Source organism: Crocodylus siamensis, chromosome 12 (genome assembly GCF_052110815.1).
Source record: "Crocodylus siamensis isolate JL-2025a chromosome 12, ASM5211081v1, whole genome shotgun sequence".
Classification (NCBI taxonomy): Eukaryota; Metazoa; Chordata; order Crocodylia; family Crocodylidae; genus Crocodylus; species Crocodylus siamensis.
In genome coordinates, this window is record NC_143406.1 from 37,864,432 (window position 1) to 37,886,509 (window position 22,078).

A 22,078-nucleotide genomic window follows, 5' to 3' on the forward strand; every position below is an offset into this window, starting at 1 on the left:
CCCCTGGAAGGTAGGTACCGTAATGAACCTGCAGTCACCCAGGTATACAGTTATCACTGCTGCATATCACAGGCACTTGGAAATTAGCTAGAGCAACAGGGTTTGAACTTGGGCCTTCTAGCTCCAGAAGCATCAGCCCCTACTGTTAGAGCTAGCAAAGAGTTTCCATTAGGCCCTTTGACCCAGATTTGTACCTAAATCTGATTCCACCCAGTAGTGGGCAGCGAAACGTAAGCAGTAGTCAGTTTGTTAGAGCTGAGATTTGGGTCTCTTGTCTGTTACAAGAGAATGCAAAGAATTTAAATGACGTACATAAAATTATTGTGAGAGTGAACTTGGTTCCCAGCTCTGTTGCAAGCTTCCTGTGTCCCCTTTGGTACAGTCCCTTCATTTCTTTGCCTCAGTTCCCAAGGGAATAATTACTAGTACTGAGACAGAGGTGGGTCAAAAACTTGAAGCTGGTGAGCTCATGGTCCACTTACTCTCCTTAACTGGGGCTCTCACCTGTAGATTCTGTTTTGGCTTCTTCATCTCAATGGCTTTTTAAATCTCATTTTCATGTCTTGTCTTTGACAGGTGGTGATTCATCTCAGGATGAGGCTGAAGATGATGTCAAGCAAATAACTGTACGTCTGAGATTCCTTACTATGGTCGTTCACATCAGAGCATAATATTTAATAATAATTTGAAAAGGTTAAAAATGTCAGTTGTTGGTTCACAGATACAACTCTGCTTGTAAAATTGACCAGAAGTAGACATCTGAGATTCTAAGGAAGGGATTGTTTACAGGAGAGCTTCTAGTTCAGTTGGCTCCTACCTGTTGGGACTTCTGGCATTAGGTGTATTTATTCATGTAGCAAACAAACTAATGGATAATACTCTATGCAGGGATGATGTGAATGAGAGTTACAGCAAGAGTTTTGAAGCTGTAGTTAACGGTGACCAAATTTTCTAGGTAAGATTCTCCCGGCCAGAGTCAGAGCAAGCCCGCAAGCGACGTGTTCAGTCCTACGAGTTCCTCCAGAAGAGACAAGCTGAAGAGCACTGGGTCCATCTGAATTATTATGGGTTAAGGGTAAGAGTCTGGGGTGCTATGGAGTCCAGTCCTGTGCTCTGCTGAATTTTCACTTGGCTCAGAAGAATGTAGAATCCACACCGCGTGGTGGTGCTCCTGTCTGAAATCCACTTCAGGCCTTTACTTATGGGTTGTAAAGGGGTTTGATAAGAAATTACTTAAGGGCATTCAGTTAGTTGGATGGTGGGAGTCCTGTATAACTAACAAAGCATAACTTTGTCAAAAGATTGTCAAGGTGATCATATTGTGGTAGCTATGATGGCCTGGGGAATATGTGAGTAACAAGACTGTTGAGGTAATATCTTTTATTAGACCACCTTTAGAGTCGGGAGAAATGTTTACTAAGCTTGTGGGTATAAAATACCCTTCCTCTAGTCTGGGAAAGAAAGAAATGCAGCCTAAGCCACAGCTGGCCAACTTAGCAGGCAGAGGCTGCGCCAGCAGGAGCCCAGGCCCTCCATCTCCACCACAACTGCAACCTCCCCTGGAGGTGCATGGGCAGGCAGCTCTTTCTACCACCACCGCAGTGCATGTTGGGGCAAGTGGGCAGTTCCCCCTCCCACCACCTCCTTAGCTGTGGGTTATCCCACTGTACCATGCTGTGGGCTACACTGAGTTTTGCCACCGTGCCCTGCCCCTGGGGCAGGAAGTGAAAGACAGAGAAGGAAGGGGAAACCTGAAGACCCCCAACTGCAGAGTGATGAGGGGAGCAATGGCCAGGGGCCTCGGATTAATCCTTCGGGCCACCAGTTAAACAGTGCTGTCCTTAAGCTAAATACCAGTTAGAGCAGCCACCTTCGTTGTGTTAATGAATGTAATTGCATCAACCTGGAAGTGATCAGTGAACACATGGAGTAGAGAGAACTAGTCCAGAAAGCTTTTAAAATCCTACAAACGTATGGATTATCTTATGTTACCTGAATGTCAGTGCAGCAACACTTCTCTTAGCCAGGGGAGATACATGCATAGCGCAGTAGCTATATGTAGAATAAAGAGCCTTGGATTGGAGTTGCACTGGAGACTGTGAGATTGAAGAGTTCAGTTTCCTGCACATTGTAATACATCTTTTATATCACCTCTTTCAGGACAGCCGTTCTGAACATGAGCGCCAGTATTTATTCAGTCAAAGTCATGGCATGGCAGAGAACACTGAATTAATTAAATCACCCAGGTAAAACCTTTGGCAATTATATTATGTCTAGTTGTGGGGGGAGGATGGTAATATAACATATGTATACTATTTTATATAAATGGAAAAGTTTTCATGTGTATATGCACATATATATGTCTGATTTGTATTGCTAATGTATTCCATAGATTCTAACAGCAAGGAAATAGAGGCTGAATAGACTGTTGTCAAGTTGTCCTGTTTATTATTTGTATTTCATTTCAAGTCTACTTGGAGGATTGCAGATGCTGCCAGGAAAGCCTTAAAACCAAACCAAAAACTATTTTTATTTCAAGCATAAAAATTTCAAGCCAACAGGTTTTATTTTATATCAGATTTATAAAACCTCTTATGATTTTTAAGGAAGGCCTGAATGACTCAAGAGTAACTGTTTCTCACCTTCAGATTTGTTTCTTGGTGATGGCAGCTCTGTGGAGAAAGGTTGAGATAATGTGTACATGGGTCTGCCCAAGGGATAATTATGTGGTTTTGCGAGCAAGGCCCAAACAATAGGAAAGCAGCAGGTTGCTGTCTTTCTTTTTCTCTGTCTCATGGTCTTGGTGGCTTATTTTTTATGTTTTTGAACAGTGAGCTGCCATAAAATCTGAGGGGCAGAGTTTGTCCCTAGTTGCAGTGGAGGGGATGAATGCATGGGTAGACAGGGAAAGGAATCTGGCATTGGTTGCTGCTCTCTGTCTTGGCCACTTGCATGGCCCCTGTCGCTGCAGCCAGGGCCATCCCTAGGTGGGGGGCAAATCGGAGCAACCAGACCTAATGTGACTGGCCCATAGTCAAGCAGGCAATCCATAGCAGAGGAAGGAACTGAGCTCAGGTTGCCCAAGTACCAAGCCAGCATTCTAGCATCTGGTCCTAGCATTCCTTTTTGGTGCTAATGTCAGGAAATGTACGTAGGAATGTCGATTGCTGGTTCTAAAAACAGAAGGAATTTAGTGCTTTGGACTTCTCACAACAGACTGTTTACTTACAGCCATTTATTATTTTTAGTCTCAGTTGATAGAATTACTGTCCCAACTTTCATCAGCACTGAATTTTATTGAAAAAAGAATAAACAGTCTTTATAGACTAATATTTCCTTTTGGTTCCATGCAAATAAGATTGCACAGAAATTAACAGCAAATATTAGTCTACAAATAAAGTTGCACTCAGGAGGAAATGGTTGTACGTAACCCTGGATAATCTCTTCAGGCATTTGATGATGATGTATTTTCTTTTCCTTAGTGAATACCTAATGATGCTGATGCCTCCCAGCATAGAGGAAGAAAAGTAAGCATTTGTACAAAATGTTCAGACTTCATATTGACTGGCTGATATCGTTCATTGGCTATAACTCTGTCCGTTTGTTTGCAGCGACAAACCTGTGGCTCCAAGCAATGTGTTATCTATGGCACAACTGAGAACTTTACCACTTGCTGATCAAATTAAGATACTAATGAAGAATGGTATGTAGTTTTTTGATGTTCCATTTATGCAGTCTTTTCCATGATCTCTATCTAGTCTTTTTTTTTTTTTTTTTCCCTTTGTGGTGGTACTGCTTGTGCTGCCATTCAACAAGTAGTTTGGGAATCTTTCTCAGGATCAGTGCCAAGTATACTACCCTTTCCTTACTGCTCGTGCTGATTGTTTCCACTGCCTTTTTAGAAGGGTAGATAAGTGACTGTAGAGCTGACATGAGTGTTTTGGATGTTGTATGCAGCCAAAATACTCCATTCTGATATTGAGCTTGTTGGTTCTTGGACACGCCCACAATTGATCCATTCCTGGCAAGTGGAACCTAAGCACAGATTTTTAAACTTGGAGGTTAATACAGCAGCATGCATTTTTTTGCAGTCCTTTTCCAGCATGTGTTCAGTAACACAGGCCTCTTTGCATGTTGTCTGAGACAGTGTCATGCCATCTTTCTGGAGGTCCTGACAGTCTGAGGACAGCAGATACTAAACATTTTACCTTGTGGCCTTCCAGACTTGTTGAATAACTTCTAATCTGTTAAAAAAAAAATTCAGAATATTCAATATTAGCAAAGGTGTTTTCTTGTATTAATTGGGTTCATTTAAGATTAATTAACTTTCACATACTGTTGCCTAATATTTTTAGTGCAGATGTAGACTGACTAAATTGTAACACTTGTTCTAAGGCCCTTTTTGTTTTTAGAAGCTGTGCAGTACTTTTTCTTTTTTTTACTTTTTCTGTTGCTTTCTGTATGAGCATATGGGAGTCTTAATGCATTTTTTAAAAGAAATGGTGTGTTTAGATTTAGAATATATCTCTTATGAGCCATTCTGGATAGAGTGGGATGTAAGTCTAAAGAATGATAATGATATATTTGAAGAAATCTTTAAGTAACAGTTTCACCTTTTTTTTTTCCCTCCCCCCCAGTGAAGGTCATGCCTTTTGCAAACCTTATGAGCTTAATGGTTCCTGGGATTGATTCGACTGCAGTTTTACGTTGCATACAGCAGGTGGCAATGCTGGTTCAGGGAAACTGGGTGGTGAAGAGGTATGGTTTCTGTTCTTTGTTGTTGTCAAATGTTAATCTTCCTGTTCAGAAGTGGATCAGAGCAGGGGCCTTAGAATCTGTGCTAACACACTGCTGCTGAAAGCAAAGCGTGCGCTTTAAAAACCTAAAACGACTTGAAAAACGTAATTAAGATTCAGGGGCTTTTTTTCTATAGTGCTTTCTAATGCAGGATTCAAAAGGCTGATGTCAGATGATCTGAGCTTAGCCTGTCCCTTACTTCAGTCATGCTGATCTGTGATAAGATCTTACTTGGGTCTGTACCAAGTCATTTGAGTTCCTTGGTGTCAGCCATCTGTGAGACTAAAGTCCTGAAACCTTCCAGAGAATCACACCGACTGGGAGCATCTGTAGTGAAAGAAACTAAGCCTGTGCGAATAGGAGAGTATTCAATTTGGATTCGACTGATTCAAAGGACAGTAATACGATTCGGCCGAATCGGCTTTGGAAGATTTGGCGCTGATTTGGAGAGGTTCGGTGATTCAGATCAGCTGGAAGAGGTGGACGCAGCTGGGTGGCTACAGGTTCTCCCGGGGCTCCTCCGGCTGTGCCTGCCTGTCCCAAGGTCTGGGGAGCCATGGGAGAAGCCCCCAGGGCTCCCCTGCCTGGCCCTTGCCTAGGCTGGCACTTTAAAAAAAATCCACACTCACCAGCTCTGGCAGCAGTAATTGGGGCCTCTGGGTGCTTGTGGCAGCGCCAGGCAGTGGGGTGCAGCAGGGATCGCCTGCATTGTGTGGGTGCAGGGCACTGCATGCTGTCTAAGAGGTGGGGCCACTGAGGCTGAGCAGTGCTGGGTTTTGGCTACCTGCTGGAGCTGCCCCAGCTTCCAGACAATGTGTGGTATCCTGCCAAGCCGCACTGCACCCATGCCATGGGGCAGCTGCAGTGTGGGTGTCGGGCGGAGGCGGCAATCCCTGCTGTCCCACACTGTGCAGGTGGGTCTGTCACGAGCACTCAGAGGCCCTGATTGTCGCTGCCAGAGCTAGTGAGTACAGGGCTTTTTAAGTGCCAAGAGGCTGGGATGGGGCTGGGCAGGGGGCTTCTCCCACGGCTCTCCCTGCTGTGCCTGCCTCTGCTGTGGTGGAGGGAGCCGCAGGGGCTATGCCCTGCTGCCACTTGCCCAGCTGGGTGGGGGTGTGATGCATGATGCAGGTGCAGCTCGCTCCAGGCAGCTGCAGGGCATAGCCCCTGCTCCCAGCATTGCCGTGCTCACATCAGTGTCCTGATGTCACTTGCCCCCTTCTGCCTGGAGCCCACATCCTGCCTCCCTCCCTGCCTGCCCCAGCTGGACAAGTGGTAGCAGGGCAGAGCCCCTGCTCCCAGCGTTGTCGCACCCACATCTCGTGCCCCCCTGTCCCCCTCCCCGAGTAATGCACCTCACCGCCCTAGCTGGGCAACTTGTCCCAGCCCCAGTCCCTCCCTCCCTCCCCATGTCCCTTCCCTCCCCCAACCCCAACAGACTTACCAGCTGGAGGCAGCTGTGTCAGCTGCCTGTTTAATATATGGTTGAATCTCCAAACTAGCCACATCTTTTCAGAAGCTTTTTCGAATTGATTTGGATGCTTCAGATTGAGTCAGAGTTTGAATCCATATTGAATCAGGAGACCAAGTACAGAGATTCAGCCCCTGAATCGGGCTGAATCTCCTCAGAGTCAAATCCACCAAAGCTTTGCACAACCCTAAAAGAAACCTCCAGTGAAATTTGTCCTTAATCAGTCTTCTCTATGTTTATTGCTGGTGGGTGCTGGAAGCTGCCCTGTGGAGGGATTTTCCCATTTGCAGAATATAGAGTGAGGTGCTAGGTGTACTGTGCATGTCTAACACCCTCCCCTTTAAGAGTGCAGGGCTGAGCAAGCAGTATCACTTTTGTCCAGTGGAATATTGCATACTGGGAGCATGTTGTGTCTGTCTTCTTGAGTCAGCCATGCCTACTCAGCACTAGTCAAATTATACAGCTTCACTAGTAGCAGTGAACCTCTGGAACATGTTTTGTTCGATATTATTAAGGGTAACAGTTGCTGCCTGCATAGTGTCTGTAGCCACCCAAGCACACTCTCCCGTAAACGTTTCCCAAAGGGATACGATAAGCAGGCCAATGTTGTACACGAGCTCCCAGAATGATAGGACAGGGGTGTTGTAGCCAGTTTTGTGTCGCTAGATCTGAGGCCTGGGATGTCTCAATCCCAGGGAGAAGGCTGAATGCATTCATGAGTGCTGAAGGGAGAGTCGCATCATTGATGTTATAGCTTTTCCTCTTGCAACAGACCAGAGTTTTGCAATGCAAGGTAAACCTAATAGACCGGATCCAGACATGCAGGCATATGCAGTTTGTGGTGCCACAAACCTCTTTGCAGTGCCACAAACTGCATGTGTTACATGTTAAACAATGTCTGGTGCTGCTTATTTGCAGTGCTGGGGCAAGATAGCAAAAAAACAAACAAACAAAAAAAACCCCTGGGGAAAAAAAAACAGCACAAAGCATGCAAAAAGTGCCATGTACCAGGACAAACAGGGGAGCAGGCAGCCTTGTCTCCATGGGTTGTGAAGCCCCTGTGCTGAGGCACCCTGTGCCCCAGCCAGTTGCTCCCCAGCTGGCTGAGGCTCAGTGTGCCTTGCAACAGGGGAGCAGGCAGCCCTGGGAGCTGCCTGCTTCCCCATCTCAAGGCACACTGCAACCCAGGCAGCTGGGGAGCAGCTAGCTAGGGTGCAGGGTGCCTTACGACGGGCTTCATGTGCCTCGGCATGGGGGCTTCACAGCAGAGCCCTTGCACTGAGGCACGCAGAGCTGGGAGCAGGGCTGCTTGCTCCCTCATCTTGAGGCACGCTGCACCCCAGCCAGTGAGGGAGAGGCTGGCTGGAGTGCGGGGTGCCTCCATGTGGGGGGCTTCACAGCATGCAGAGATGGAGGAGCAGGCAACCCATCTCCATGTGCTGCTTCCTGGCTGGCTGGGGCCTGCCTGCTAGCTCCATGCTGAGGCACTCTCTGCCCCAGCCATCCCCCTTGCAGCACATGAAGCAGTGGGATAGTGTGTCCCACTGCAGACCACACGAGCAGGGGGCGTGCAGTGCAGCGCAGCTCACAGTAGCGGCACAAATTTGTGACGCTATTTGTGCTGCTGCAAACTCACACCCCTGCTTGTGTGAATGCAGCCATAGAGTCTTAAACCAAGTGGGGTTGTTCTGGTCTTAAACCAGGTGGGGTGGGGGCAGGTTGTGTGCTACACAAAATGACACTTCAGTCAGCAGTGATCATGGGAATTTATAGACAGCAAAGACTGAGATCCCTGGTGATGATGGACATAATTCAATTAGTCATGCAGCCCAACATGGTTATTGCTGCAATCCCTGGCCTGGCTGGCCCCAAGGTGGATGGGCTGAATAGCATAATGCAGGGCTTACACCTGTATAGCTCCTGTCTTGCCAAATTAAGCTTTGCCCATGTTGCATTAATTTAACTGCATCAATGAACCTCCTCCGGGGAGAATTCCTGTGATGTGAACACAGCTTTAAGTTCATTGGAACTTAGGTGCAGACTGCAAATCACACTGGATGAAAGGTCATAAATGGGCAACAGAAGGCACGTCTGCTGTCTTAAAAACCCTCATCATTAATAATTAGTTGCAATGCACAATAGCTAACAGTTTCTTCTCTAATTCACAGCGATGTCCTCTATCCAAAAGACACCTCCAGCCCACATAGCGGAGTCCCTGCGGAAGTGCTTTGTAGAGGGAGAGACTTTGTTGTAAGTACAAAAAGTGCTAGTGTATGTGGTGTTATTGCTCAAATGAACTCCAGATAACATTTATGTCACTGGCCACATCCTTGCTAAACTGTACTGCTCTCTTCTGACCGGATGTGTGTTCCAAAGAAGAGAGAGCTCTGAATTACTCTAAAGGATTCTCCATGAATGATTTAAGAGAGTTGTTTGGTATGTAGATTGTTGCTTGACTGACTGGTGTCAATCAGAATGGCTTTGTTCTCTTAAACTGTTATCCAGCATGTTTCTGTCAAGCAGTGACTTCACATGCAACATGAAAAGGCTGCCAGACTTGCACAGAGATTAAGCTGCAGGATGGAACAGACTTTGTTTGGTAATTTGTGTTTAGTCCTTACGAAAACTGTAAGGAGAATTAATCCCTAGATAGTGAATGCTCCTTATTGATCATAAGGACTAAGTACAAATTGTCAAGAACTGGAGAGATACTAGCATGTTTGTGACCATATTGTTTGCCTGTAAGGTCTGATCCTCTTCTAGTTTGTACTCTCCATGGACTACATAGCTCTTAAATTGTGTTGGGCAGTTGGCAGCTGTTGGTTTAGGATCTGTTAGAGCTCCTATGTGATTAGCACAGACAACAGTTACAACTGACTTTGACATAGCTAGATTGCAGCCCAGCATGCTTCTGTTTGAGAGATCTGGATTCAGGTGTAACCCAGTGATTCATCTTCTGTGGAATTTGGGGAATTAAGTGATGCTGGAGTGTTATGGGTTGAAGCCTTGTCTGTTTGGAGCCTGCATATAATTGTAAGAAAGGACAAACACAGAGCCTGCCCAGGTGCTTATTATCATTTCCACCCTAAGCCTTGGTAAAGCAGAGAGCAGGAGTGGAGCACAAAGCTTAAGAGGCTTTCAGTTCCCTCTCAGCCCTTCACAACATAGTGAAAATTAAGGGACCTTTGCCTGTGAAAGCTGAGGTGGGAGACAGTGGCCCTAAAAGTGGATTTTAAGCAGTTGTGGTGTCATGTACTGGTGAAGGGTATATGCAACCCACTGCTGTCTACAGTGTGTAGATTCTACTATGCTGGGTTTTGCAGAGAGGCCTGTGGGCGAAGGTGGGAGTCCTACAGTAGCAGGGGGTGTAGATGTTACTAGTGGTGATGGCTGATGGAGACTTCCTTAAGAGGAAGCCAGGGTTTGGAGCAGAATGTCTTGAGTTCTAAGCCAGTTGATGCCTAAAAGTCATAGCTGTTTTTCCAGACCCTCTCCCTCTCTTTCCTTGTTAACCAGGCTATAAGTACAGCTCTGGCCATGGCTTATCTAAGGCAAATCTTGGATCCCCGAGAATAGCTGCTTTTTGTTCAACATTGTCAACAAGAATAGAGTAGGCCAGGATCAGGTGTACTGTACCTCAGTTAACCATGGGCCCTACCGAGAATTGCAGCCTCTGCTTCCATCCTCCTGGTCACCAACAGCATGAACTTATTCTTCAGTAATGCAACTTGCTAAAATGTGTCTCTTCCCCTTTGCTTGCCTCCAGATGTGGAAGTTTACACAGGATCGCTGGGTTGTGCGAAAGGAAGTAGCTACAGTTACCAAAGTGAGTGACAGTTTTTTCTAACCTGGAGGTTTGTGATAAATGGATGGGGTGTTGTCAACAGCCAACTGACCTAGATGCAAGCCATTTGTTGAGCAATTCTCACAGTGCAGGGAAGCTGTATTACTGCTGACTGAGGACATTACCTTACACATCTCATTACTAACTTAGTGCTAACCTAGGGCATTTCTGCTTGGGGATGGATGTGAGTTGCTGGATTAGCCAGAGCAAATGGAAGACAGAACAGAATCAAAACTTTGAGTGTCCTAAAAGGAGGATGGTGGTTAATTACTTAGGAGCAACTCAGGTACCTGACTCCTGAATTATCTGCTCAGGCATTTAAGCATCAGGCAAGTAAGCGGGAAGAGGGGAGTGGGAAAAGAACTGCAAATGTTTTAAAAAGAAATAATATGGCAGAGTAGAATTCATCTGAATAATCTTTCAACATGTAAGATCATGTTATGCTTTACAAGCTGTTGCGATTGGTGTCTTATACCCACCCTCATGACCCATGGCTGACACAAGCCACCTCTGGGCTTTAACAGCACCTAACAGCTTTAAGTTTAGCGAGTCTCCACATCCAAGGAGGCTTAGGGTGGTAGCATGGAATTATCCTCTGTGGAATTAGCTTTTGCAAAAGAGCTCCATGGCAGATGGCAACCCACCACTTGACTTTAAGTCTCCATTGAAATACGGTTCTTTTGCCATCCTGCCAGGAGGTGTTGGTTTGGTACCAACACCAAGGGAAGATTATTTCTTACTGCATTGCCAACATGTTTTTTGGAAGTCTCCCAGCTAAGCCTTAGTCCAGTCCAGCCCAGCTTTGCCTACCTTATGAAACTGCAGCCCAGTGGTCTGTAACTGCAACCATGTTGTTCATGTGGCTTCTGTGATCAGTTATTCTTTTTTCTTTCTTTCAGCTTTGTCCAGAAGACGTGAAAGACTTTTTGGAGCACATGTCAGTTGCAAGAATAAACAAAGGCTGGGAATTCTTGCTTCCTTATGACGAAGACTTTGTTAAAAAACACCCAGATGTGGTTCAGAGGCAGCACATGCTGTGGATGGGCATTCAGGCCAAGTAAATGACTTGCTTTCTTTTGGGGAGTAAACTAAAAATATACAATGAAGAAACTGTCCCTTGGCCATGTAGATGCTTGCAGATGGTTTGATTTGGTTTTCCTCTTAAAGAAGCCAACCTGTGGTATGATTTATAGTTTTGTGGCTCCCAGCTTCACTAAGCCTCTGACGTCCTCTAAATTCTTTGGCTTCTGAAAATCAGCTTTTCAGTAACTGAGCGTCTTTGAAAGGCAGAAGCCTCAAAATGCATGCAGGTATAATAATGACTAAGAATCTTTTTTTTTTTTTCTCTTTCCTGCCCACTCCAGATTGGAAAAGGTGTATAATCTTCTAAAAGAACATATGGCACCAAAGAAACATGAGGCACAATCAGGTATATGAACAGCTGCTGATATCCTTATAAAACATGGTCTCCTATTTGTGTGTCCAGTGCAGTACATCTGTGAATTGTTCTCAGCTGTTGAGGGAAGTCTGCCAGTGTCTGCCATTTTCCTTTGCATTGTTTGGGGCAGATCCTGTGCTATAGTAAAGTCATGGTAAAACCTTAAGGACAGTGCTAAGTGACAGTAGTACTGAGAATTTGCTAGTATAGAGGAATTCTTGGTTACTGTACAGTTTCCATAGCTGACTGCAAACATGTTCTTCATTCGAGGCAGCACTGACCTTGAGTAAGGAGCTTTTTGTGAACAGGCACCAGAGCCAGCACGTAGTGGTAGGAGTCACTGGGGAATACTGTGTAGCATCCCCTCAGTTCACAAGCTGATGTGCTGGGAGTCAATTCATTCCCTGGACAGCCACAACTCAAACAGAAGCATATGTGTCTCTAACCCTCCCTCCTCCCAATTCTTTTGCACTGAATTCTGCCTTGGCAGAGCTGATAATCCAGTTGCTGGCAAATAACTTGTTTAACAGGTACTCAAAGGAGCTTGAGGCCTTTTTTCAGCATGACTGTGCTCCGTGGCTGCCAGTGAGAATTTAAAGTAGCTGTTCTGTAATCCTAAATTATTAAGAAAAGTTGAGATTCTAGGGAGGTTCACCTCAGGATCTGGCTGGCTGCCAGACTTAGGCACCATAGAGTTTGTAAGCAGAACTGAGAGACGAAAGTACAAATCCATTCAATAGCTAGTGTCTGATCTCCTTGGAAGGATTCTGGTTGGTGTATCTGGAGGGGATTAGCAGGTCTAACAGCAGAGAGGATCACAGTGTGAGCTGGGGTGGCACATGCAGATTACCATGGAACACGGTACTCCCTTAGTGCCAATACCTGCAGCTCCTCTCTGGCATCCCCACGTGCTGAGTACTGAGGTGATGCTGGTCCCAGGTGGCGGGATTAGTGAGGGAGGGGACTTTTTCTCTCTATACAAGCAGTAATTACTGGAGGGAGGGTTTCTCAGCCTCTTTCATACAATGACTTGAGTGCTAATTGGTGATGTCTTGTAGACTCGCCTGACCCTTGAATAGCAGTCACTCAAATCACATCTCTCTCCATCTCCGCAGGGAACTGTAGCTATTCTGTGGCTGGCCTTTTCTCTTTACAGCAGATTCTACGGGTGTCATGAATCAGTGTCGCTTTCAAAGGGAAGCTCAGCCTTGGGACTCCCCAAAAAATAAACCTTGTTTGGTCTTCCTCTGGTGTGGCTTTGGGGCAAGCCTCTGACTTTGAAATCTGGCTCTTCTCTCTGTCCCTGGCTTCCCTGGTAATCTGTAACACCCTGCGCTCAGAGAGCACCTGCGAAGGGGGGGTCTTTTCTTCAAGGGAGGGGCCAAGAGGAGCCAGAGTGCCAATATCCCAAGTAGCATAGCAAATAGCTCTGCTTCAGACAAACGGTCCTTATTATCCTGGTGAAGTTCCCTCCATCTTTCCTTAGACTCCACTCTGACTTCCCTGGACTACTTTCCTTCTTGCTCCCACTCTCTGAGCTTCACTTCTCAGGCAGAGCCAGCTTTACTGGCCACACAGTTTTTACAGAACTATAGTAGTTGACACAGGGACTAACAGTCATCAAATAAAATTAAACATAATGTCATAGGGAACCAATCAGAGAGCAGTTTCTGCAGTTTGCTGCCAGGCCAACACTCCCCTCCTCCGCAGGGACTTGTCCTACTTATGAAACTACTTACAGCAATGCATGCTCACACTGAGCACCCCTGCAAGTGCTCCCCACCAGAACTGGAAGCTAGAGCTCAGCCAGCTTGGCCTCTTTAGTTACAACAGGTCTCCAGGGTTTATTAATAAAAAAAAATCATCTTACAAGGAACTGAGTAGCTTTGAGATCCCAGGAAAGCTTTGGGTATATGTACACACAATTCCTGATTTACGCTAAACACTTTAGAACTTGGGTACACCTGTTTCCTTGCAGCTCTTGACTTCAGACTTAAAGATCCAGCTTCAAACATCTTGCTACTAGTTGTTATGGACCTCATGAGGTCATGTAGTTCAACTGCCTGCTCAAGGCATGATCATCCTTGTCTGAACCATTCTAGCCAAGTGTTTGCCTAGCAGGGTGTTCAGTTTTCAGTGATGGAGGTCCACCACCACCCTAGCTTGGTTCAGTGCTTGACCACCCTCAGAATTAAAACGTTCTTCCTTCCATTACATTTCTCGCGTTGTAATTTAAGACCATTACTTCTTGTTCTGTTCCCTGTGGATGTGGACCAGATGATCACCATTCTCTTCATAACAGCCTTTTTGCATTTGAAGACTTATCAAATTCCCTGTCCAGTCTTCTGCAAACTAAATAGCCCAGTTCTTGTAATCTTTCCTTACAAGTTAGGATTTCTAGGCCTCTAGTAATTTTTGTTGCTGTCTTGAACTCTTTCTAGATTGTCCATGTCTGTCTTGAAGTGCAGTGCCCAAAACTGGACACAGTATACCAGGTGAGGCCTCCCCAGGGCTGACTGGAACAGAAGAACCACTTCCCATGATTTGCTTAAGTTCTGTTATCCACTCTGGTATGCTATTAGCTCCCCAGCTCAATAAAAGAGCACTGTTAGCCTGCAGTCCACAGTAACTCTAGGTCGTTTTCTACAGTACTGCTGTTTAGCCAATCATGCCTCGATTTGTATATGTGCATTTGATTTTTTTCTAAGTGCAGTATTTTACATTCATCTTGTTGTGTCATCCAATTTGTATTTTGGATATTTGTTTTTAATTACCACTTAGTCCTATCCCCTAAAGCATCTCCTGTTCTACTCGGATGGTAAATTGTAGATTTACTAAGTGTACACTCAGTTCTGTCCTCCAAGTCATTAATGGAGATATTGAACAATACCGGACCCTCAGAATCCTTTCTCCCCAGCCCCCCTATTTAAGCTCTTGACAAGTCCATGTTGGCTTCTCCTTAGCACCTTGTTATCCTCCAGGTGCTTAAAATAGATTCCTTCATGATATGCTCTAGAATCTGTCCTGATGTTAATATTGATTGGTTTGTAATTCTCTGGGTTCTCATTGCCCCCCTTGATTTGCCAGTTTTCAGTTATCCAAGACCTCATCTGACCTCCATGAGTTCCCAAAGATAATAGCTAGTGGCTCTAATTGCCTCAGCCAATTCCTTGAGTACTCTAAGATGAATCTCATTGGGCCTTGTTGATTTGAACATCCAGCTTGTCAGGATAGCCTGCTCTTGTGCCCTTGAATATTGTCTCTGAAAACTCCCATTCATATGATCCCGTTCACTGTCTTCTGGTGTTGCTCACTCTTCATTCTATTTTGACCATGCCTCTGTTGCATAGACCATGGTCCCTGGCCTGAGTCTACCAAAGTCTGCTAAATGTTCTGCGGAATTAACGTGCAGGTGACACCAAGACTTTCTAACATACTGTGGGGTCTCTTGTTTCTGCACAGCTCACCCATTGGTGGTTTCCGGGGAACAGCGGGTCAACATGGCTAAAGCGAAAGTCAAACAGAACTATGGGCAGCTGGAGAAAGATCTGCAGAAGCAAAAGGCAGAGAGCAAGACAAGTGATGCTTCGCCCAAAATGGATATTTCCAACATCCGCATTAAAGAGGAGCCTGTTAGCGATGAGGAGCCCATGGACACCTCTGCCTATGAGAGCATGAACAATGGAATAGTCAATGGCATCCACTCCGAGGAGAGCTCCATGGACTCCTTAAATGGCCACTTGCCTGGAGGGTGCATGGATGGAGTTGCACAAGAACTGAAAGCATTTGTGTTGACAACTTTTAAGAAACAGTTTGTCCTCACTCTGAGTGAGCTGAAACGGTTATTTTATCTGCACTTGGCCAGTCTGCCCCCAGGACACATGTTTAGTGGCATTTCAGATAAAATGTTACAAGACACGGTATTGGACACTGGCTGCAAGCAGATTTTGGTGCCTGTGAGTATCCTGTTTACACTGTACACTTTGGGGAAGACCCTAGTGTTAATTAGCTGAGATTTGGAGCTGGCCTGAAGTCCTGTTGAGTAGACTCAAGAGCTGCCCAAGCCCTTTATAGTAAAGCAGGGGGTTGTCCTGCCTTCTGACAGCACCAGTCTTCCCCCTGGAGTGTCTTTCTCAGGGCCACAGCTTCCAGTGTGCTGATCTGAACCATGGTGGTTCCTGTTTGCCGTTGCGCTAAAACAGTCTTATGCAGTTCAAATCCTTGAGTGTCCTGGGTGCCTCGGATGGGATTCTCCAGGCTTTCAAGGAGGAGCAATGGCATCCCTTCTCTTGGTGGGTTGCAGGACACATCTGGTGCTTGGGAAGTACATCACTGGAGTCCCATGCTGTTTCTGTGTCATATTTCTCTGGCTGCTGGCTAGTACGTTTTCTTTCCTTGCAGGCAGTCTGTGTCCTGCTTCCTGTTTTTACAGCTACTATAAAGATGAGGAAATGTGCTTCTGTTTCAGAACCGGGGCTGTAGGGAGACAACTTGGTATAGGGGAGAGAATTTTCCATTGTGCTGGTTTCAGCTGCAGTGTCTTGAGCGGAGGGACTGGGGGAAAATCATTTTGTTTATTCCCAAACAAGTGCCTCGCTGGGAGCAGACTGGCTGCTAAAATTCAGTAAAACGACACGGGTGTAGAACAAGTTTCCTTCCATCATGGCCAGATAAGTAAGTGTAGGCTTGTTAATACTGTGTGGTTACGGAAAATTCATCTCATCTCCCAGTGTTTCTGAGTGGTGAACCTTGTAACACAGTGCTTGCAGAAATGCTTGTTGCTGTGTGTTCTGCCTGGTCCAGATCTTCGCTGCAGTTCACCTTTCCTGACATGTCTGCATTTATCTGTGGAATAAGCAGAGCAGAAAATCTAGCCTTTATCAGCTACTGTTCCCTGCAAGAGACTGTGGAAAGTGTCAGGAATTCTTCAAGTTGCACTGTAAAACAGCCTGAGTCCTGGATTTTAGCAGATGCAAAACCTTGTTCAAATTACATGATAGGTCAACATTTGGGCTATTATAGACTATTGGATAGCTAATCTCACCAGACAGCTCCTACCAAAAAAACCTCTGCCTTTTCTACAGCAAGATCCTGACTAAGTGGGGGAAAATCAAGACTAGGGTCTCTCGCAGAGCAGTATGTAGCCCTTTCAGCCAAGTCGGGAGGGAGAGGGCAGGAAAGGTGAGTTTTGTACTAGCCATCCACAGCTCGGTGTGTTACGTTCTAGAGTGGAACAAGTGCCCCCTCCCTCGGCTGGACGGACAGACATCTGAACTGACCCATTAGCTCCCAATGCCTGATTTGGAAAATTGTGTGGTTTGGGCAGTTAGTAAGAAACAAATTGTGAACGACACGCAGGAGGAGGCCTGTCAGGAGCCAGGGAATATTCCAGCTGTTTGTTAACATTTTCCTTTGGAGCAAAGGCTGAGGTAAAGGGAGGGTTTTTCTTCTGTGCAGTGTTTGTATCAAGGATGAGCAGTGAGATGGAGGCTGCTATGTCCTTTGGGATATATAAGGGCACCAAGATACCACAGTTCAGAAGAAACAAGCTCTGTTTCCTTACTGAGGTGCTTGGAATGAAAAGTACCTTGTTTTCCAGGTCTGAAATGAGGGTCCAGGAAGGACATTGAAATAAAACCTGCCAGGGGGAAACCATCAGCCTCCAGAAAGACAGGGAAGTCTGCTTGGAGCCATTGCAGGGAACAGCTCTGGGCAGCTTTTCACCTGGAAATAAAACACTTCTGCCAGGTGCTTCTCCTGAGAGCACTGCGCATCTTGTCAGGAGCTGCTCTAAAGGTCTTGCTCTGGGATTGCACCTTTGCAGATGCACACCAAGGGTGATTCACCCCTCATCCTATGCACGTAGCCTGCACAAGATCTGTGTGCCCCAAATTCCCATTTTCACACTGAAACAGGCTATGAGTGCCTCTGTGTGTGGGCCCTGGGATAAAATTCACTCCTGTGCCAGAGTGAGACCAGATATGGCTCAGGCCTATATAAGGTTGTTGAAGGGCTCCTCCAACCCCGAGTGCTGATTTATTGTAATGGCCTGTTTTAACAACTGTTCAACCAACAGCCCTGACAGTGCCTCCTGTTCTCAGTTTCCCCCACAGACTGCTGCTTCGCCAGATGAGCTAAAGGTTTATGCACTTTGGGAAGCTGGGGACGTTTACGATCAGGTAAAAGCAAACGTGGTAATGCATCTAGCAAGGCAGATTGCTAGTGGCTGGAAGGTTGGTGTTACTGCTTCCTCTTCCCCGCTTTTGGCCCCCAGCCCCTCTTTGGAGTCTGCAGTTTCCAATATAAGGCTTCTGCCAGCTGCAAGGAAGTGCTTGAGCTGCAGTAGTGGTAATAGCTCTGCAGGGCCATGATGGAGTGGGTAGAAGCAGGAACATACGTTGTTTGCTAATTTGATGGGAGTGCAGATAGCTTTGATGCTGAGTAGTACAGATTTCCTTAAATCATTTGTTTTAAACCTGAGCTGAGAACCTACCGAATGCTGTTACCAGGTCAGCACTGACGGTGTTTATTCTTCGATGGTACCTGAAAGATCAGATTTTCCTTCTAATCAGAATAGGAAATAGCTGATACCTGTTGGCACCTACTGACTTGATAATTGTTACCACAGTGAGTGGAGTGTAATGTAACTTCTGCAATGTTTGATAGAGAGCAGTTTTTGGTAGAAAACAGTTTTCACAGGGAAGGGCCAGAGCATCACACCTAGATGGATATTAAAGAAGGCTTGCTCAGGTAAGTAGGTAGAGGCTAAGCAGCCAGACTTCTGTTGTTCTGAGCTGATCTGACCCTAGTTCCATTGATACAACTCTTCCTGTCTCAGTGCATTGTACAGCTACAGAAAATTAGTGAATATTTGTCCAGGGGACTATGCAGGATTCATGTTATGTAACTTTTTAAATTAGCTGTAGCTCTAGCACCTGATGGGATTACTAGGAGATGGCTTTGCTAGGAAAGATTCCTTTACCACAGTTCAATGGCAGTGGTTGCAAGCTAACATCACCTAAAGGTTTGATCTGTGGTGATAGTGGCTTTCTTGTTTCAGGCTATATAGAATATGACTATTTCTTTTCATTATTAAATTTTCTTTCTAAGCATCGGCAGGTGCTGCTTGAAATTTTTTCCAAAAATTACCGAGTGCGCAGGAACGTCATCCAGAATCAGCTGAGTCAAAATCTAAACAAGCAGGAGGTGGATAGAGTGTTAAAGGTAACTGTCATGCTTAACATCAAGTACAAAGTTCCTATTTTATTATATGATTTTTATGATTGCCTGTAATGCCTGGACTTGGGCTGAAGCGCTGTTACAAATAGCAGTGGTGTTGCTAGAATGAAGAGGGCTTTATGCCTCCACTTTCCCCAAAAGCCACTGAATCTTTTTTTTAAATCCAGCTTCTTTGTGTGCTTGCAGCAAGAAGTCACTCTCTTGTTCCTAGCTTGGGCTGACAGCACAAAGTGGAGTAAATAGGACTTCAACATTGTTATTAAGCAGCTGTAGGCTAAACTACACAAGCATTGCGAAAGACCTTTTCAGCTCAATGTTTGGCAAGTTTAACCAGTAATTCCCATTTTACAAGCGCTTGGGAAGCACAAGCTGGAAACACTTGCCTTCATCCTGTACTAGAGTTGACAAGGTGCAGAGGCAGCAATAATCTTAGCAGAAAGCCAGTCTTACGAGATGTATCTTACGCAAGAATGTCTCTCAGTTTAACCCTCTTTCTGTTCCTTGCCTTTTGAATACATACCTCTTATTTTCTAAGGTGCTACACGACCCAGGGAATCTATCCAGCCTGCGATTAACACACCTTAGCATGTTGTTGGGTGTTGCCTGACAGAAATCTACCATAACACTTGAATACAGCTGAGATTTGGCTCCCTGCAGGCACTGTTCAGCAAAATATGTGTTTAAGTGTCCCGCTGAATAGGGACTGGTATACAGATCAGTTATGCATTTGAAAAACTGAAGAACCTCTGCTTTGCTGAGAGGACAGATTTGATAATAATGTGTCCAAGCTCTCCAAGACAAGAATCTGGTCTTGTTGAGTCTGGAGCATTTTTGCTGTAATTGAATGCATCATGCTGGTACAGGCAGTTTTTTTCTCAAGAGGACAGAGGTGCCTACACCCTGACCAACCAAGAGCTCTTAACAACATAAGATGTATGTTCTTGCAGTGTTGCTATTTAACAGGGACTTTACCTGTGGGGGATGTCAATGTGCTAAGAACCACCTCTTTTTGGGGCAGGACTGGGGTGTGTGGGACATGTTTAATTTCTCCATGAATATACATGGGTCCAGGCAGTGTAAGAAATAGTCCTTATGTTCAGTGTGCAGTTAAGCGATTACCACGTGCCACTCCTGAGGCTTCCTTTGCCAGTGGGATGGTTGCGTTCCAGTCAAACTGCAGCCTGCATGAAGCCCTGATTGCAAATCCTTATTTCTCTTCCCTTCCCTGCCTCCCCCCACTCCCTTGTTAAGACTAGAGGGACAGGCTGAAGGGAGTTTGGTCTGCAATCTTGATCTACAGATATAAACCGGTTTCTTCCTAGCTTGCTTCCTTTTTTAAAGGTTGAATATTTGCAGTGCATTTGACTGCTGTGGTGTGATGCTTAGTAATAAAATCAGAGCTCCTTTTAAACCAGATGCTCAGTTTATAGTATCAGTGCATAAGCCAGTGGTTTTGCAGTTTATTCTAATAAATTGCTTGATCTTGCACTACTGCCTGCAGCATTTGGGTGTTTGTTACAAGCTCTCCCTCCCCTCACCACTTCCTTGTGTCAACTTTGCTCCATACCGGTCCCTTCTACTTCTGCTCCCCCTCCAAAATTAACTCATCGTGCCTGGTGAGAGGGGTGCAGTGGTGCATAGAACCAGGAAGAATCCCAGCCTTGCATGGTCCTTGGATCCTACCACAGTAAATGTGATTAGTAACAAGAGCAGCTCCAGAAGCCTCAGTTAGATGAAGAGGTTCTGTCTTGCAACTCCTACCCACGGAAGAAGCCCTAGTGAGGTAGGATCATATCCCCTTCTTAGCTAGTTGAGCGACAGAGGTTTAAAGGGCTGTTGCACTTCATAGATAAGGATGAGGGGGTTAGTAGTAATACCTGGACAAATCAACTTTTTAGTATCTGTAACCTCTTTTCCATTCTTCCTTAGGATTGCTGTGTAAGCTATGGTGGAATGTGGTACCTTAAAGGGACTGTGCGGTCTTGACGTTGGTGATATGCTTTGTACTCCAAGGTGTCTCCAGGACGGAGGAGGAAAACTGCAATGGGTAGTAAAGACAGTGAAATGCCTTTGCTTGAGGGAGCATGGGGCAGGATCTAGCCATGTGGGCATTGCAGAAAGACAATTATTGATGTCACATTATTCACACACCTGTTTGCATGGTCGCCTAACTGCAGAGAGCAAGTAGGAAGAAAACATGGGACCCTATTTGCGGTTTGATTAATTTGGGATTCCTAATGTATTTTGCGTCTCATTCTGTTTCATTATAATAAAATAAAAGTATATACTGACAGGTGTGATGGGAAATCATGGTCTAATATCTTATTTTGTAACTAATGCCAATAAATTGTAAGTCTTGTTTACAAACATCTGATTTTTATTAAATGCCTAAAAGCTCATGCTTTAGTCTTTGAGAGTCAAAGCACCCCTCAGGCCCACTTAAATACTAATGTTTATTGAAGCGTTTATTTGAGTGGGTTTGTGCAGCAGTTGGGGGTGAAGCTGTCTTTAAACATTGTACTACATTCTACGTAGCAGAAACAGTTTCATCGATTGTTTATGTGAAATGAGTTGTGCGAGTAGTCATATGAAACAGATGTGGATTATTCCATTCTTCTTTTTTGCATTACTGTATGCAGATCTGGCAAGGTAAGTCACTTTCTGCACCATTGGAAAGGCATCCCATGGTAATTACCATACTCGGCGATAATGTAAAATCTATATTTTGTGTAATTTTTTTCAAAAAATAAAATTTAATCTTGAAGGTCAACCATGATGTCTTAATCTAGCCACGTTTGTCCATGAATAGAAGTAATCTGCCTAACCCACTTCCATAGCTGTGACACGTAACCTTCCTTGGTCTAAGTGGGAAGGTGTGTAGAGAATGGGGTGGGGATTTGTGGGGGAGGGGCATAGACAAATAGGGATTTCAAGCAATATGTAGCATCTGGCCTGACTTTCATTGTAGCAATTTCTGGCATTCTTCAACTGGATGGAGGCTCTGTTAAGCAAAGTCAGGAATTCTTCCATAATCAAAAACGTTGTTAAGCTAAGTTTAACAAGTAGGTGGGGCTGGTGTAGGAACCAACTAATCTGGATAGCCAAGGAGCATAGCTCTACATTAAGATTCTCTTATTCTTCTGTCTAGTTGGGCTAAAGGCAAGGTATTGTTTCTGCTGCCTGCTACTTACTGTCTCACATGCTAGGGAAAAAAAGTCTTGTTTAAGTCTGTAAAGAAATGAAGGAGGTTATTTTTTGGCTGAAATAATAAGATTGGGGCAACTAAACT

General features: G+C 45.2%; 1 protein-coding gene across 4 annotated transcripts in view; it reads left to right on the forward strand.

Moving 5' to 3' along the window:
- POLR3E (RNA polymerase III subunit E) overlaps nucleotides 1-21,559 on the forward strand; it is a 34,840-nt gene extending 13,281 nt beyond the window's left edge. For all 4 annotated transcript variants that reach the window (XM_090024039.1, XM_090024041.1, XM_090024040.1 and 1 more), the window contains 14 exons: nucleotides 577-626; nucleotides 956-1,075; nucleotides 2,161-2,246; nucleotides 3,483-3,527; nucleotides 3,612-3,703; nucleotides 4,638-4,758; nucleotides 8,437-8,518; nucleotides 10,035-10,094; nucleotides 11,012-11,169; nucleotides 11,477-11,541; nucleotides 15,013-15,506; nucleotides 17,652-17,729; nucleotides 18,661-18,774; nucleotides 20,719-21,559. In XM_090024039.1, the coding sequence (XP_089880165.1) occupies nucleotides 577-626; nucleotides 956-1,075; nucleotides 2,161-2,246; nucleotides 3,483-3,527; nucleotides 3,612-3,703; nucleotides 4,638-4,758; nucleotides 8,437-8,518; nucleotides 10,035-10,094; nucleotides 11,012-11,169; nucleotides 11,477-11,541; nucleotides 15,013-15,506; nucleotides 17,652-17,729; nucleotides 18,661-18,774; nucleotides 20,719-20,775 (1,622 nt within the window). In that variant the 3' untranslated portion in view covers nucleotides 20,776-21,559. The remainder of the gene's footprint in view (nucleotides 1-576; nucleotides 627-955; nucleotides 1,076-2,160; nucleotides 2,247-3,482; nucleotides 3,528-3,611; nucleotides 3,704-4,637; nucleotides 4,759-8,436; nucleotides 8,519-10,034; nucleotides 10,095-11,011; nucleotides 11,170-11,476; nucleotides 11,542-15,012; nucleotides 15,507-17,651; nucleotides 17,730-18,660; nucleotides 18,775-20,718) is intronic.
- The last annotated feature ends 519 nt before the right edge of the window (nucleotides 21,560-22,078 follow it).